The sequence below is a fragment of the Bos indicus x Bos taurus genome, chromosome 9, assembly GCF_003369695.1.
Source record: "Bos indicus x Bos taurus breed Angus x Brahman F1 hybrid chromosome 9, Bos_hybrid_MaternalHap_v2.0, whole genome shotgun sequence".
Taxonomy (NCBI): Eukaryota; Metazoa; Chordata; class Mammalia; order Artiodactyla; family Bovidae; genus Bos; species Bos indicus x Bos taurus.
Genome location: NC_040084.1, coordinates 28375181 through 28387828, shown reverse-complemented (window position 1 = coordinate 28387828; position 12648 = coordinate 28375181). Strand labels below are relative to the sequence as shown.

Below are 12648 nucleotides of genomic sequence, written 5' to 3'. Positions count from 1 at the left end.
GCATGGAAATCTGTAGCAGAGAAGATGCTGGCAACGTTACAGGACATAACTCCTTTGGGATGTGACTCTTCAGTCAACCTTTCATTGTGATGATGCTAATCTACTTTTATTTACATCACATACTTTACATTATAAAGCAGTAATTTAGTGGTTACAGTATTCTTATTTTTATTGATGATAATGACAAAGCCATACTGGTGACAGCTTTGGGGTTCAGTAACTTGAATGGGCTCAGCAGTTGATGAGTCCCTCATGAGAAAAGTCTGTTTTAATAGCGTTCATTATGCACATCATCAGCTTTGCACAACTAACACCAGGATAATGTGCAGATCGAAGTAGGCACATTAGATTCTGCTCATGTTCCCAGCTATGAAGCAGGACACTAAATTTTCAGTTCCAATTCTTTAAAAACGATCTGACCTTCTAGAAGCTACTTAAAGTCCCTGACCCTCAGGATTTTTATATGAAATATTAAGATTATGATACCAGCCTGCCTGTTTCACAGAGTAGAAGAGAGGCTTAAATATGCTAACAGACATGGAAAACTCTTGTTCTGGCTCTTTCTATCCTCAGTTCCTCCTCCTACCCTACCCCAACCCCTGGTGTCCACATGGCATTCATTCTCCTCTGTGGGTTTTCCCCACCCTCTTCTTGTCTGTAGATATTTTTGCATGGTAACAACCTGAACAGCCTGCACCAACTAATTCACCCTGAGATTCTGCCCTCTGAGTTTGGAGGAATGCTCCCCCCTTACGACATGGGAACCTGGGCAAGAACACTGCTGGACCACGAGTATGATGATGACAGCGAGTACAGTGTGGACTCCTACAGCATGCCTGTCAAGGAGGTAGAGAAGGAACTGTCCCCCAAGTCCATGAAGAGGTAAGCTGAGGGTACCTGGGAAGTGGGCTGGGCCAGGGTGGGGACGCTTCATACAACTCCAGATTTTATATTTTTCTAAAGTAGATACTTGGTGGGATTTTGAAGCCTTTCATGCTCCTGTATTTGGATGTCTAGGAGTTTTGAGTCAAAGATAAAGTCATTCAAGGTAACCTCAACTCAGAGTTCTGCTCCAGATTCACAGAGTCTAGCTGGCCCCTTAGAAGTCACCCAATCCAGTGGCTTTTCAAACTGTATTTTAAGGTTCTTGTTGAGTGCCTCAGGGCAAGTGGGGTGGCGTGGGGACAGTGCCCTTCTCCACTGTCGTGAGACTGATGGTCTAACCAATTTTTTGGACTTCTGTGTAAGATTTCATTTGAAGAAAGGGATCCACAGCAAGCACATGCATACACACACACTTCAAACGTTATCATTCAAAGCTTCTGTTCCTTTTTCAGTATCTGTGCCAGGTTTCTCGGAGAAGGCAATGGCACCCCACTCCAGTACTCTTGCCTGGAAAATCCCATGGACGGAGGAGCCTGGTAGGCTGCAGTCCATGGGGTCGCTAAGAGTCGGGCACAACTGAGTGACTTCACTTTCACTTTTCACTTTTCACTTTCATGCATTGGAGAAGGAAATGGCAACCCACTCCAGTATTCTTGCCTGGAGAATCCCAGGGACAGAGGAGCCTAGTGGGCTGCTGTCTATGGGGTCGCACAGAGTTGGACACGACTGAAGCGACGCAGCAGCAGCAGCAGCAGCAGCCAGGTTTCTCTTTAAACATTTCTGTCTAGCCATTCCTGGAGCAAAACCTTCTGTTTCCCTGCGGCTTTAATCTTTACAGAATTCATTCTTGAGAATATCTAATTTTCTGCTTTGACTCTTATGGTGTTATTAGGCCTGTTTTCTCTCAATCAATGTGTATTTATTCAACACATGCTCTGTAATAGAAGCTTTCCTAAATGTTTTGGATTCAGTGTGTATAAAACATATGTCTTGCCATAGTCTATTGGTGATTGAGGGCAGAGGAGTTGCTAGACACATGCAAATACAGAACTGACACTGTGTTCGCATTCTGTAGCAAACCAGAAGACTTCTAATTCTCATGCTACCCCAGGCTGTACCAGCCCAGGCTTCATTTGGATAATGGCAACAAATATTATTTCTCGGTTGATTTCCTGTCCTGGAAACTTAGGAACCACAGCTCCTACAATTTTTCTTCACCTAGTTCATGGAGGACCCAAGAGCATATTACATGTCATCCCCAACACTGTCTTACATCCTTCTCTGATGACAATTTTGTGGTCTTTCAGTTACCACTGACTCATGCAGTGACAACCCTGTTATTTTAGACTGACCTCTTATTTGTTGCTGTTACTGATGCTAGTGTGTGTGTGTGGTGTGTGTGTGTGTGTGTGTGGTGTGTGTGTGTGTGTGTGTGGTGTGTGTATGTGGATGCCTTTCTCTCCCAGATTGCTCCACAACAACTTGGACAAAATGGGAAGGTTAGTGACATCTCCAGCTTTAATTTCTGCATTAATCGACAAGATTATGTTTAAATGAAGTTTGGGCTTCTCAACTCATTTCCCTTTAAAACAAGTCTTCCTAATTTGAGTTTTATGCTCTGCTAAAAGGGTTCATTGATGGGCTCTCAAAGGAGACTGTTAAGTGCTAAAGTTGTGTTCAAAACTGTGTGGGTATATGTGTGGGTGTATATATATTGGTGTATATAATATATATAGATTATATAATATATATATATATATATATTATATAAAATATATATATATATTTCCCTGGTGGCTAAGAGGGTAGAGATTCTGTCTACAGTGCTGGACACCTGGAGAAGGGAATGGCAGCCCACTCCAGTATTCTTGCCTGGAGAATTCCATGGACAGAGGAGCCTGGTAGGCTGCAGTCCATGGGGTCACAAATAGCAAGACACAACTGAGTGCTAACATATACACACACATATACATGTGTGTGTTTGTGTGTATAGTGCATTTTTTTTTTTCTGGAGAGAAGGCATATTTCATCACATTCTCAAAGTTTTCTAAGACAAAAATGGTTAAAAGCCATTGCCTAAGAATAGGTTCCTTCTGATAAAAATAAAAATCCTAATAATGATAATTATTACAATCTATCATTTATTACCAGCTGCAATGGCAACCCACTGTAATACTCTTGCCTGGAAAATCCCATGGACGGAGGAGCCTGGTAGGCTGCAGTCCATGGGGTCACTAGGAGTCGGACACGACTGAGCGACCTTCACTTTCACTTTTAACTTTTATGCATTGGAGAAGGAAATGGCAACCCACTCCAGTGTTCTTGCTTGGAGAATCCCAGGGACGGGGGAGCCTGGTAGGCTGCAGTCCATGGGGTCGCAAAGAGTCGAACACGACTGAGCGACTTCACTTTCACTTTTCTCGTGAGTTAGGCCCTTGTGTGCTGTGCTTAGTTGCTCAGTCGTGTCTGACTCTTTGCGACCCCATTGACTATAGCCCTTCAGGTTCCTCTGTTCATGGGAATTCTTCAGGCAAGAATACGGGAGTAGGTTGTCATGCCGTCCTCCAGGGGAACTTCCCAATCCAGGGATTGAACCCAGGTCTCCTGCATTGTAGGTGGATTCTTTACCATATGAGCCACCAGGGAGGCCCAAGAAGGCTGGAGTGGGTAGCCTGTCCCTTGTCTGGGGGAACTTCCCAACCCAGAAATTGAACCAGGGTCTCCTGCATTGCAGGCAGATTCTTTATCAGCTGAGCCACCAGGGAAGCCCTGAGTTAAGCGCTTACCAGGTACTTTTTTTTGGGTAAAACTCATTTAAGTTTCATAGCAACCCTATTACACAGATATTTGTATCCCCAAAGTCACATAGTCTATATGTAATGGAACAGGATTCCAGTCTATGAGGTACAGAGTCTTTCACATTGTGGATATAACTCTTTTCTGCTCTTCTGTGACAGCGTGACACAGAGTGCCCTCACTCTAGAACTGAGCTATAGGAGGATTCAAAGACAGCTCTCATAGGTGTCCTCAGTTTTTTCCCTTGCCAGCTAGTGATGCTTATTTCCTTCAGCCCCTCCTTCTGTGACTTGTTAACTAGGGCGGTCCCTTCCTCTGAGCACACTTCTTTCATATCCTCTGCATCCTTAGCTGTATCCTCATCACCTGCACTTCCTCCAGAATTTCTTACCTGCTGTCTTTGCTTCTACCCTTATCCTTCTCCATTTATTATCCACGTGTCAATCAAAATAATGTTTTTAAAGTGTAAATCAGGTTGTTTCACTTCTCTGCTTTGAATTTTTAATGACTGGTAATTATACAAGGCATACAATCAATTTCATATTGTGACTTATAATATGCTACATAATCTGACTCTGCCTACCTCTTTCCTCCAAGTTTATCTCCCTTTTCTCTCCACCTTTCACAGCAGTTTTCTTTATTCTCCTTCAGCCTCTGGTTGGAATGTCCTTTTCCTCTATCTTCCAATGGCTGGCCCCAATCAAAGGTCACCTCCTCCAGAAGGTCTTTTGGTTAGTCACCAGGTCTTAATAAGCTCTACTCTGCCTTCTAGCCACTTCCAATCAATCATCTCCTTTATTTTCTTTATAGCTCATTATTAGCCTGTGAAATTATTGATTTGCTTTAATTATTTATCCCTTTCATCCTGCCATGTAAGCTTCAGGGAGACTTCAGTGGCTTTGTCTATCCTGTTCTCTTCTGAATCTTTGGTGCCTGGAGTAGAGTGTGTAGAGAGCAGAAAGGATGCTCACGAAGTACCAGTCAAATGAAGGAGTTCTCTGCTGTTTGTCAGTGGCCCCTTTTAAGTGCAGTGTTTAGAAAGGCAGAGGTGACATCTGATGCTGTCACTGCTTCCGCTGAGATTCCAGAATCCTGGCTCTGCAGCGTAGACCTCATTGGCTTTCTCTGTTTACTATTGTCGTCACTGTAGCTATCGTTCAGGCCGCCAAGGCACACTGCTGACTCACACTGAGCCCCTTAAAACTAGTCTCCTTACTTCTAGACCTTTATCCTCATAGCTCTCGATTTCTATATTTAGCTCTTTCTTCTCAGCACATTTATTTTAATTGATTGACATCATCTTGTTACATTTGGTTCCTGCGATCCACCTTTTGAAGTCTTTTTGGATCCTGCTTCTCTTTTCCAATTAATTAGGCCATTTTGTCCCCTGCAGACGTGGCTCATAGCATGATGACTTCCCCAGCCCCGAGTTTCTTGCTTCTAACTTGGGCCAATTGGAATTTCAGACACCCTTTGTTTGGTATAGGTTTTGCATCCTGTGAAGGTTATATGGTTCTATTTGAAAACTCTTGAAGAATGAGATCAAGAGAGTTGTTTCACATGATTTTTATCTTCTCTCTGGCAGGGAATAGCAGTTCCCCATCAAGGATGGGAGAAAATCGTTTCTAGATTCCACCTTTCCTTCATTGTCTTTTCCAGTTTTATATCATTTTTAGATTGAGAGGGGGAAAAGTCATTGCTTCACAAATGAGTTGTAGGTAACTATTCCTTTGGGTGAATTCAGCTTCTTGTATAGGAAGAAGAGGCAAGCCACTGCAGTATTCTCACCTGTAAAATCCCATGGACAGAGCAGCCTGGTGGGCTACAGTCCATGGGGCCTCAAAGAGTTGGACACGACTGTGTGGCTGAGCATGATAGGAAGAAGATTATGTTCTGTGAAAATTTGTGAAGAGATAGCATAATCAAGTGAAAGAATACAAAGCTCATTAGATTATGGGTAATATGTGCTTCCACTTTATTAAATAATATTCAGCATCATAGTTCAGATCAGATCAGATCAGATCAGTCACTCAGTCGTGTCCAACTCTTTGCGACCCCACAAATCGCAGCACGGCAGGCCTCCCTGTCCATCACCAACTCCCGGAGTTCACTTAGACTCACGTCCATCAAGTCAGTGATGCCATCCAGCCATCTCATCCTCTGTCATCCCCTTCTCCTCCTGTCCCCAGTCCCTCCCAGCATCAGGGTCTTTTCCAATGAATCAACTCTTCACATGAGGTGGCCAAAGTACTGGAGTTTCAGCTTTAGCATCATTCCTTCCAAAGAAATCCCAGGGCTGATCTCCTTCAGAATGGACTGGTTGGATCTCCTTGCAGTCCAAGGGACTCTCAAGAGTCTTTTCCAACACCACAGTTCAAAAGCATCAATTCTTTGGTGCTCAGCCTTCTTCACAGTCCAACTCTCACATCCATACATGACCACAGGAAAAACCATAGCCTTGACTAGACAGACCTTTGTTGGCAAAGTAATGTCTCTGCTTTTGAATATGCTATCTAGGTTGGTCATAACTTTCCTTCCAAGGAGTAAGCGTCTTTTAATTTCATGGCTGCAGTCACCATCTGTAGTGATTTTGGAGCCCAGAAAAATAAAGTCTGACACTGTTTCCCCTGTTTCCCCATCTATTTCCCATGAAGTGGTGGGACAGATGCCATGATCTTCGTTTTCTGACTGTTGAGCTTTAAGCCAACTTTTTCACTCTCCACTTTCACTTTCATCAAGAGGCTTTTGAGTTCCTCTTTACTTTCTGCCATAAGGGCGGTGTCATCTGCATATCTGAGGTGATTGATATTTCTTCCGGCAGTCTTGATTCCAGCTTGTGTTTCTTCCAGTCCAGTGTTTCTCATGATGTCCTCTGCATTTAAGTTAAATAAACAGGGTGACAATACACAGCCTTGACGAACTCCTTTTCCTATTTGGAACCAGTCTGTTGTTCCATGTCCAGTTCTAACTGTTGCTTCCTTACCTGCATACAGATTTCTCAAGAGGCAGATCAGGTGGTCTGGTATTCCCATCTCTTTCAGAATTTTCCACAGTTTATTGTGATCTACACAGTCAAAGGCTTTGGTATAGTCAATAAAGCAGAAATAGATGTTTTTCTGGAACTCTCTTGCTTTTTCTATGATCCAGTGGATGTTGGCAATTTGATCTCTGGTTCCTCTGCCTTTTCTAAAACCAGCTTGAACATCAGGAAGTTCACGGTTCACATATTGCTGAAGCCTGGCTTGGAGAATTTTGAGCATTACTTTACTAGTGTGTGAGATGAGTGCAATTGTGCAGTAGTTTGAGCATTCTTTGGCATTGCCTTTCTTTGGATTGGAATGAAAACTGACCTTTTCCAGTCCTGGGGCCACTGCTGAATTTTCCAAATTTGCTGCCCTGTTGAGTGCAGCACTTTGACAGCATCATCTTTCAGGATTTGGAATAGCTCAACTGGAATTCCATCACCTCCACTAGCTTTGTTCGTAGTGATGCTTTCTAAGGCCCACTTGACTTCACATTCCAAGATGTCTGGCTCTAGGTGAATGATCACACCATCGTGATTATCTGGGTCATGAAGATCTTTTTTGTACAGTTCTTCTGTATATTCTTGCCATCTCTTCTTAATATCTTCTGCTTCTGTTAGGTCCATACCATTTCTACTACCTGTCAAATCCTATCTAATGTTTTGTATATATCAACTCCTTTGCTTTTCTAAACAACTAATAAGGTGATACTGTATCCATTTTATTGATGAGGAAACCCAGATACAGAGAAGGTAAGTAACTTCTACATGTTCCATAGCTACAAAGCTACAATGCTAATATTGGAACACAGGCAGCAGTATTCTGTAAGTCATTTCTTTAACTGCTACCATATGCTATTTGCCAGAATTAATGCTGGGGATTATGCATGCGTTATTGAGTGCACTTGATCCTTAGTACATCTGTATGATGTAGATGTTATTTTCCCCATTTCACAGGTAAGGGAACAAAATCTTAGGACATTCAAATAGCCTCCATTTGGTCATGGAACTAGTAAATCACAGGATGTGGAATTGGAATCCATTTCTGTCCAAAATCTAGTCTTTCAAACACTAAAGTATAGCACAATATTGTAAATGCATAATAAATGAATAAATGATACCTGGATAATTAAAGTTAAACTACAGGTTTTCATGGGAAGAAGTTATTCATTGAAAGACAGCAGAGCCTGGAGACTAAGATGTACCATGAGTTAATGACAGATAGCTTCCTTTATTGTAGTTGAAAAAGACCAGTTCAGTAACCAATCATGCACAAATAACCCTGTTGTTTTGTACAAGAGGGCAAAAAGAAAGTCTAGACTAAAACAACAGTATACTTGGGACACTTAAATACCAAAAAAGTCTTAATCAGAAATTGTTTCTTTCTGTCTTACTTTATTGAGGAATTTCTCTGCATATGGAGCCAGCAGCGTTTATAATCGGACAAGTTTAACATCTGTAGCGCATGATAAAAACAAACTAGAAACTTAATCCCAGATTGAATAGTGCACTACAATTTAAAATATTTTATTAAAATTGCCATGAAAGAAAGAAAGAAAGAAAGTGAAGTCACTCAGTCGTGTCTGACTCTTTGTGACCCCATGGACTGTAGCCTATCAGGCTCCTCCGTCCACGGGGTTTTCCAGGCAAGAGTCTGGAGTGGGTTGCCATTGCCTTCTCCAGGGGATCCTCCTGACCCAGGGATTGAACCCAGGTCTCCCGCACTGCAGGCAGATGCTTTACCATCTGAACCACGGAAGTAGTTAAGGAAAGTAACAATATATAAGATGTGTGTGTGTGTGTGTGTGTGTGTACAATGTGTGTTTTAATAGAACATTATGGCAAATGCTAAATGTGTAGACTCTATGCTGTCTGAAGAGCTTTAGCGTGTACTTAATATTATTAGGATGTACCTCAACATTTGTATACTTCGTGAGATTTTAAAATAACTTCTCTGTAAAGAATTCTTTTCTTCACAGGGTAAATTGCTTTATCTTCATCACTCTCCAGTTTGAATGCATGACATCCAGCTTCTTTCAGTTTGGAAAGTATTTATTGGATAAGAATTAAGACATTGAAATCCTACTGTGTAACAGATTGTGACACACATCGTGTCTGTCGCAAGGAGAGACACTGATAAAGTCCCTGCTTACGGAACTTATAGTCCAGTGGGCGCTAGTAGTCAGGTTAACCCTCTAGTGCAGGACATTAAATGAACCTCTGCATATTTTAGCATGGATTCATCTTGGGGAACCAATTATTGTATTTGAGTCTAAGAAAAAGAATGTTACAGGTCTAATTATTAAGTGTTTTGTGCAATTGTCAATTGTGTTAAAGTATATTTTATTCATGTACTGTGTTCTAAGATAAATTATCATTGCTCCTTTCCCTCTTTCTTTCTCTGTCTCCTGCACAGACACACGCACACACACACACACACACCATATTCAACTGTGGTTAGTCTCCATTCTGATTTATGCATCTAATACCTATTATGGAGATAAAACAGTAAAAATGACTTAGAAAATAAACCTCCTGATACAACTGTTCTCACCTTCCTCTTCATTCTCTCTTTAGAAATGAACTTAAGTTTACTTCAATGAAAGAGTCAATTTATCAGTTAATCTTGTAATTATTTTTGCTTTGATAATTCCTTCCATTGCTCTTCATTTTCATTAGCATGTGTGGTTGTATTTTCACTTATAGTCTTCCTTTTTGAAAGTTAATGAGGTCTACTAAGACGCATATTGTCTCAGCAATAGCCAAATGGCTGGAATGCAGCAGCAGGGGAAAAATTCATTAAGGAAGAGAAATTTAAAAGGACGGCTGCTTCTTTAATGCCATAGCCATTAAGATGGCAGCTTCCTGCCACCACAGTAGCACGTTTCATTGACTTTCCTCCTTCTCAATTTCGTGTTTCCTGGTGATGAATTGAGATGTAATTCCCACCTGCTATCGAAAGCATATGTAAGGGTTTTCACATTATTTGTTTCTCTAATAGTAAAGTACTGCTGCCTAAACAAGAGAGGCTTCTAAAGTTTGAAACCATTTCATAGATTTCCAAGAATAAGACTGATTTTATTCAGATGTTCTAGTGGAAAATTTAACAAAACTCATATTGAAATATTTTCTCCTAATGTGCTCATTATACATTAAAAAAAAAGATGGTTAAAATGCACATTCCAGTTGAAGTTTTTTCATAGAGCCCTTTAAGCCAGAAATCAAGGCTCCTATTATTTCTACTTCATTTCTTATAATGGTAAATTCACCATAATAATTTCCCCTTTTAGTGATGTCCTCTTGGAATATGTCAGTCATGTACTAAAAGTTCTCAGTCTCAAAGAAAAGGCTCTTCTTGATTGTAAAGATGAGAACTTAAGCCTGTTATTGTGTGTTTAGAATCCTCTGTTGTGCACTATTGTATTTAGAGGCCAGAGGGGGTTGCTTCTTCGTAAACAATCACCATAAGTGTGCGTCTCTCTCAATGTGCAGATTCTCAGTTCATAAATCCCTTGATGTAGAAGTTAATCCACATCCAAGAGAGAAGTAATAAAGGAGAAAAGATAGAAGAGAATGTGATTGTTTGGCAGTAACACGCTGACATTGGCTTTATTATTTCCAGATCCCAATCAGTTGTGGATCCTACAGTGCTAAAACGCATGGATAAAAATGAGGAGGAAAACATGCAACCTTTGCTCTCTCTGGACTGATAGCTTCTCTGCCCTCTCCGTGGATTAGAAATGGAAGGTACATGTTTTCAGCACCAGGGCCAGTGCTGTGGATGAATTACCAGCTGGAAACTTATTTATTCTTGTTAATGTAGCATAATATATAGTAAGGCATCAGGCTTTCCCATTTGCCTGAACCATGGGTGCCCTGGTCTAGATTTAAAGAAAAGTCAATAATTTATTCTGTAAGTGCCAAGTTCTTTGTAAATACAATGTAATCTTCACGTCAAGTTTGTAAATTTTAGTAGTAACTTAAATTGGAAGATTGGCTTTTGAGTCCATGCCAGTGAGATGAACTGTAACAAGAACAGAAAAGACACATAAACCATCGAAGCTAATTAAATGTAGCCCTGTTTCCTATGAAGCCATATTTCAGCTATCATGGTGATTGTTTCATTGTTTTCTCTGAAACTCTGTCATACTCAGATGTACATTTAATGGGCACAGGGAGCTAAATGATTCTAGGAAATTATTATGATAAATGTACTTCCTGTCTAGGGATTTTCAGTTCACAGAAAATGTACCCTAGTGACTATCACTGGCCTTGAACTTGGGAGGCAAGAAATGGCAAATAACCTGGTAAACTCAACACTTGAACTTTCTATGTTGTTTAGTTCCTGGAGTCTTGTGAAAAAATATGTTCCCCAAAATAAGACGTGGAATTCTGAAAGAGAGTGGATTCTTTATAAACGGCTGTCTTCACAATGCGTCCTTTACTCAAGATCTCATTATATGCCTGTCTGATGTACTTTAAGAACTTTATCCCGAAAAACTCTTTGACCAAGAGAAAGAACCAATACTTGAGTAGTGTTTGACAGCTAATTTTGAGCAGAAAAGTTGCCAAGTACTGATAAGGGGCTAATTTCTAATTCTTGTGACTGGTTGAAAATATATATATATTCACACACACACACATATATATATTTTTACTGGGCTTTGGTAAATCTGTGATGTGACAGGCTTATAAAATAAATCATGCATATTCAATGGTCTTAGAGATGTTATAGATTATTGTCTGAGATGTTAACTCTGGAAAACCACTTCCACTAAAGTTAATGAAAATGAGGTATTGTGAAACAGACTTCCTGTGAATTTATTTAAGGGAATTCAATTTAATTTGTATTGCAATCTTGTATCTGTGCCATTCCAGTGAAATATATTTTTTCTTCAAAAAACACAACAGGTCTCAGCATAGGCAGTATCAGGTGACAGAGAATAATACTGTTTTTCTCAAATTTAGGTTAATTATCCTAATGATCCTGGAAGCACACATTTTCTTCTCAGAAAAGATTTTAAGAACATATTGCATCTAGGAGACATAATGAAAGCTTCTGAGGGCATCTGAGAGTCTATGTTATAGTTTAAATCTAGATTTGGAATCCTTATGTTAAAGTTTTCTTTTCACAAAAATTTTGCAAGGATAGCACATTTAAAAATTTAACTTTAAATTTCAAATTCTAGTGTGAAAAAGCAAGATTCTTACCACCTTTTCAGAGTGGTAATTTTTGAGACTGAGACTTTACCATTAAAATATTGTCTTGAAAGAAAAATATCTCAAGGAACTTATGGAAACCAACAGAAATAAAGGCATGTAGCAGCCTTTATAATATACATTTTAGCCAAAAGCTTTAAAAAGTCCAGTTATAATTCTGTAGCCCAGAATCTTAAATTAATATCAGTACATTATTCTGCTGTGTCACCAATGAACTGTCTAGTATTTGTAAAAATACATAAATACACATAGATATTATGAATGAAAGATACCTTTAAAATGCCAACCTCCAATCAAGTGCAGAAGAATAATGACCATTAGGTCTTCTGCTCTACTCATAAATGTTATAGAGATTGGAATGCACTGGGAAAAAAAGCCACAGCAACTCTAATCTTTCTAAGAACCCTGACCAAAGGTGTTCTTATGTTTTTTTCCTGCTTGGCATCGTACATTTTTTGGCCTTGGGCTCTATATACTGTACAAGCAAGTGTTAGACAGTATGATGTATTGGAATAAAATGAAACAACTAAGCTCAGAAGGCCAGACAACTTTTCATTTTCATGAGTTTCTTTGATATGCACCATTTATTGCCAAATTCAGAATTCTACCAGCTTCGGACGTCAACCAGCATAGCCGGCTTTTTTCCCCTGTCATATGCTAGTGTCATATGTAAAAATAACTCGGAAGGCATAATTTATATGTGTACCTACCCATTTATAAGTGTC

General features: G+C 40.0%; 1 protein-coding gene across 2 annotated transcripts in view; it reads left to right on the top strand.

The window, feature by feature from the left end:
• The window catches only part of CLVS2 (clavesin 2), an 80071-nt gene extending 67781 nt beyond the window's left edge, over window positions 1–12290 (top strand). For both annotated transcript variants that reach the window (XM_027551087.1, XM_027551088.1), the window contains exons 5-6: window positions 662–882; window positions 10326–12290. In XM_027551087.1, the coding sequence (XP_027406888.1) occupies window positions 662–882; window positions 10326–10413 (309 nt within the window). In that variant the 3' untranslated portion in view covers window positions 10414–12290. The remainder of the gene's footprint in view (window positions 1–661; window positions 883–10325) is intronic.
• The last annotated feature ends 358 nt before the right edge of the window (window positions 12291–12648 follow it).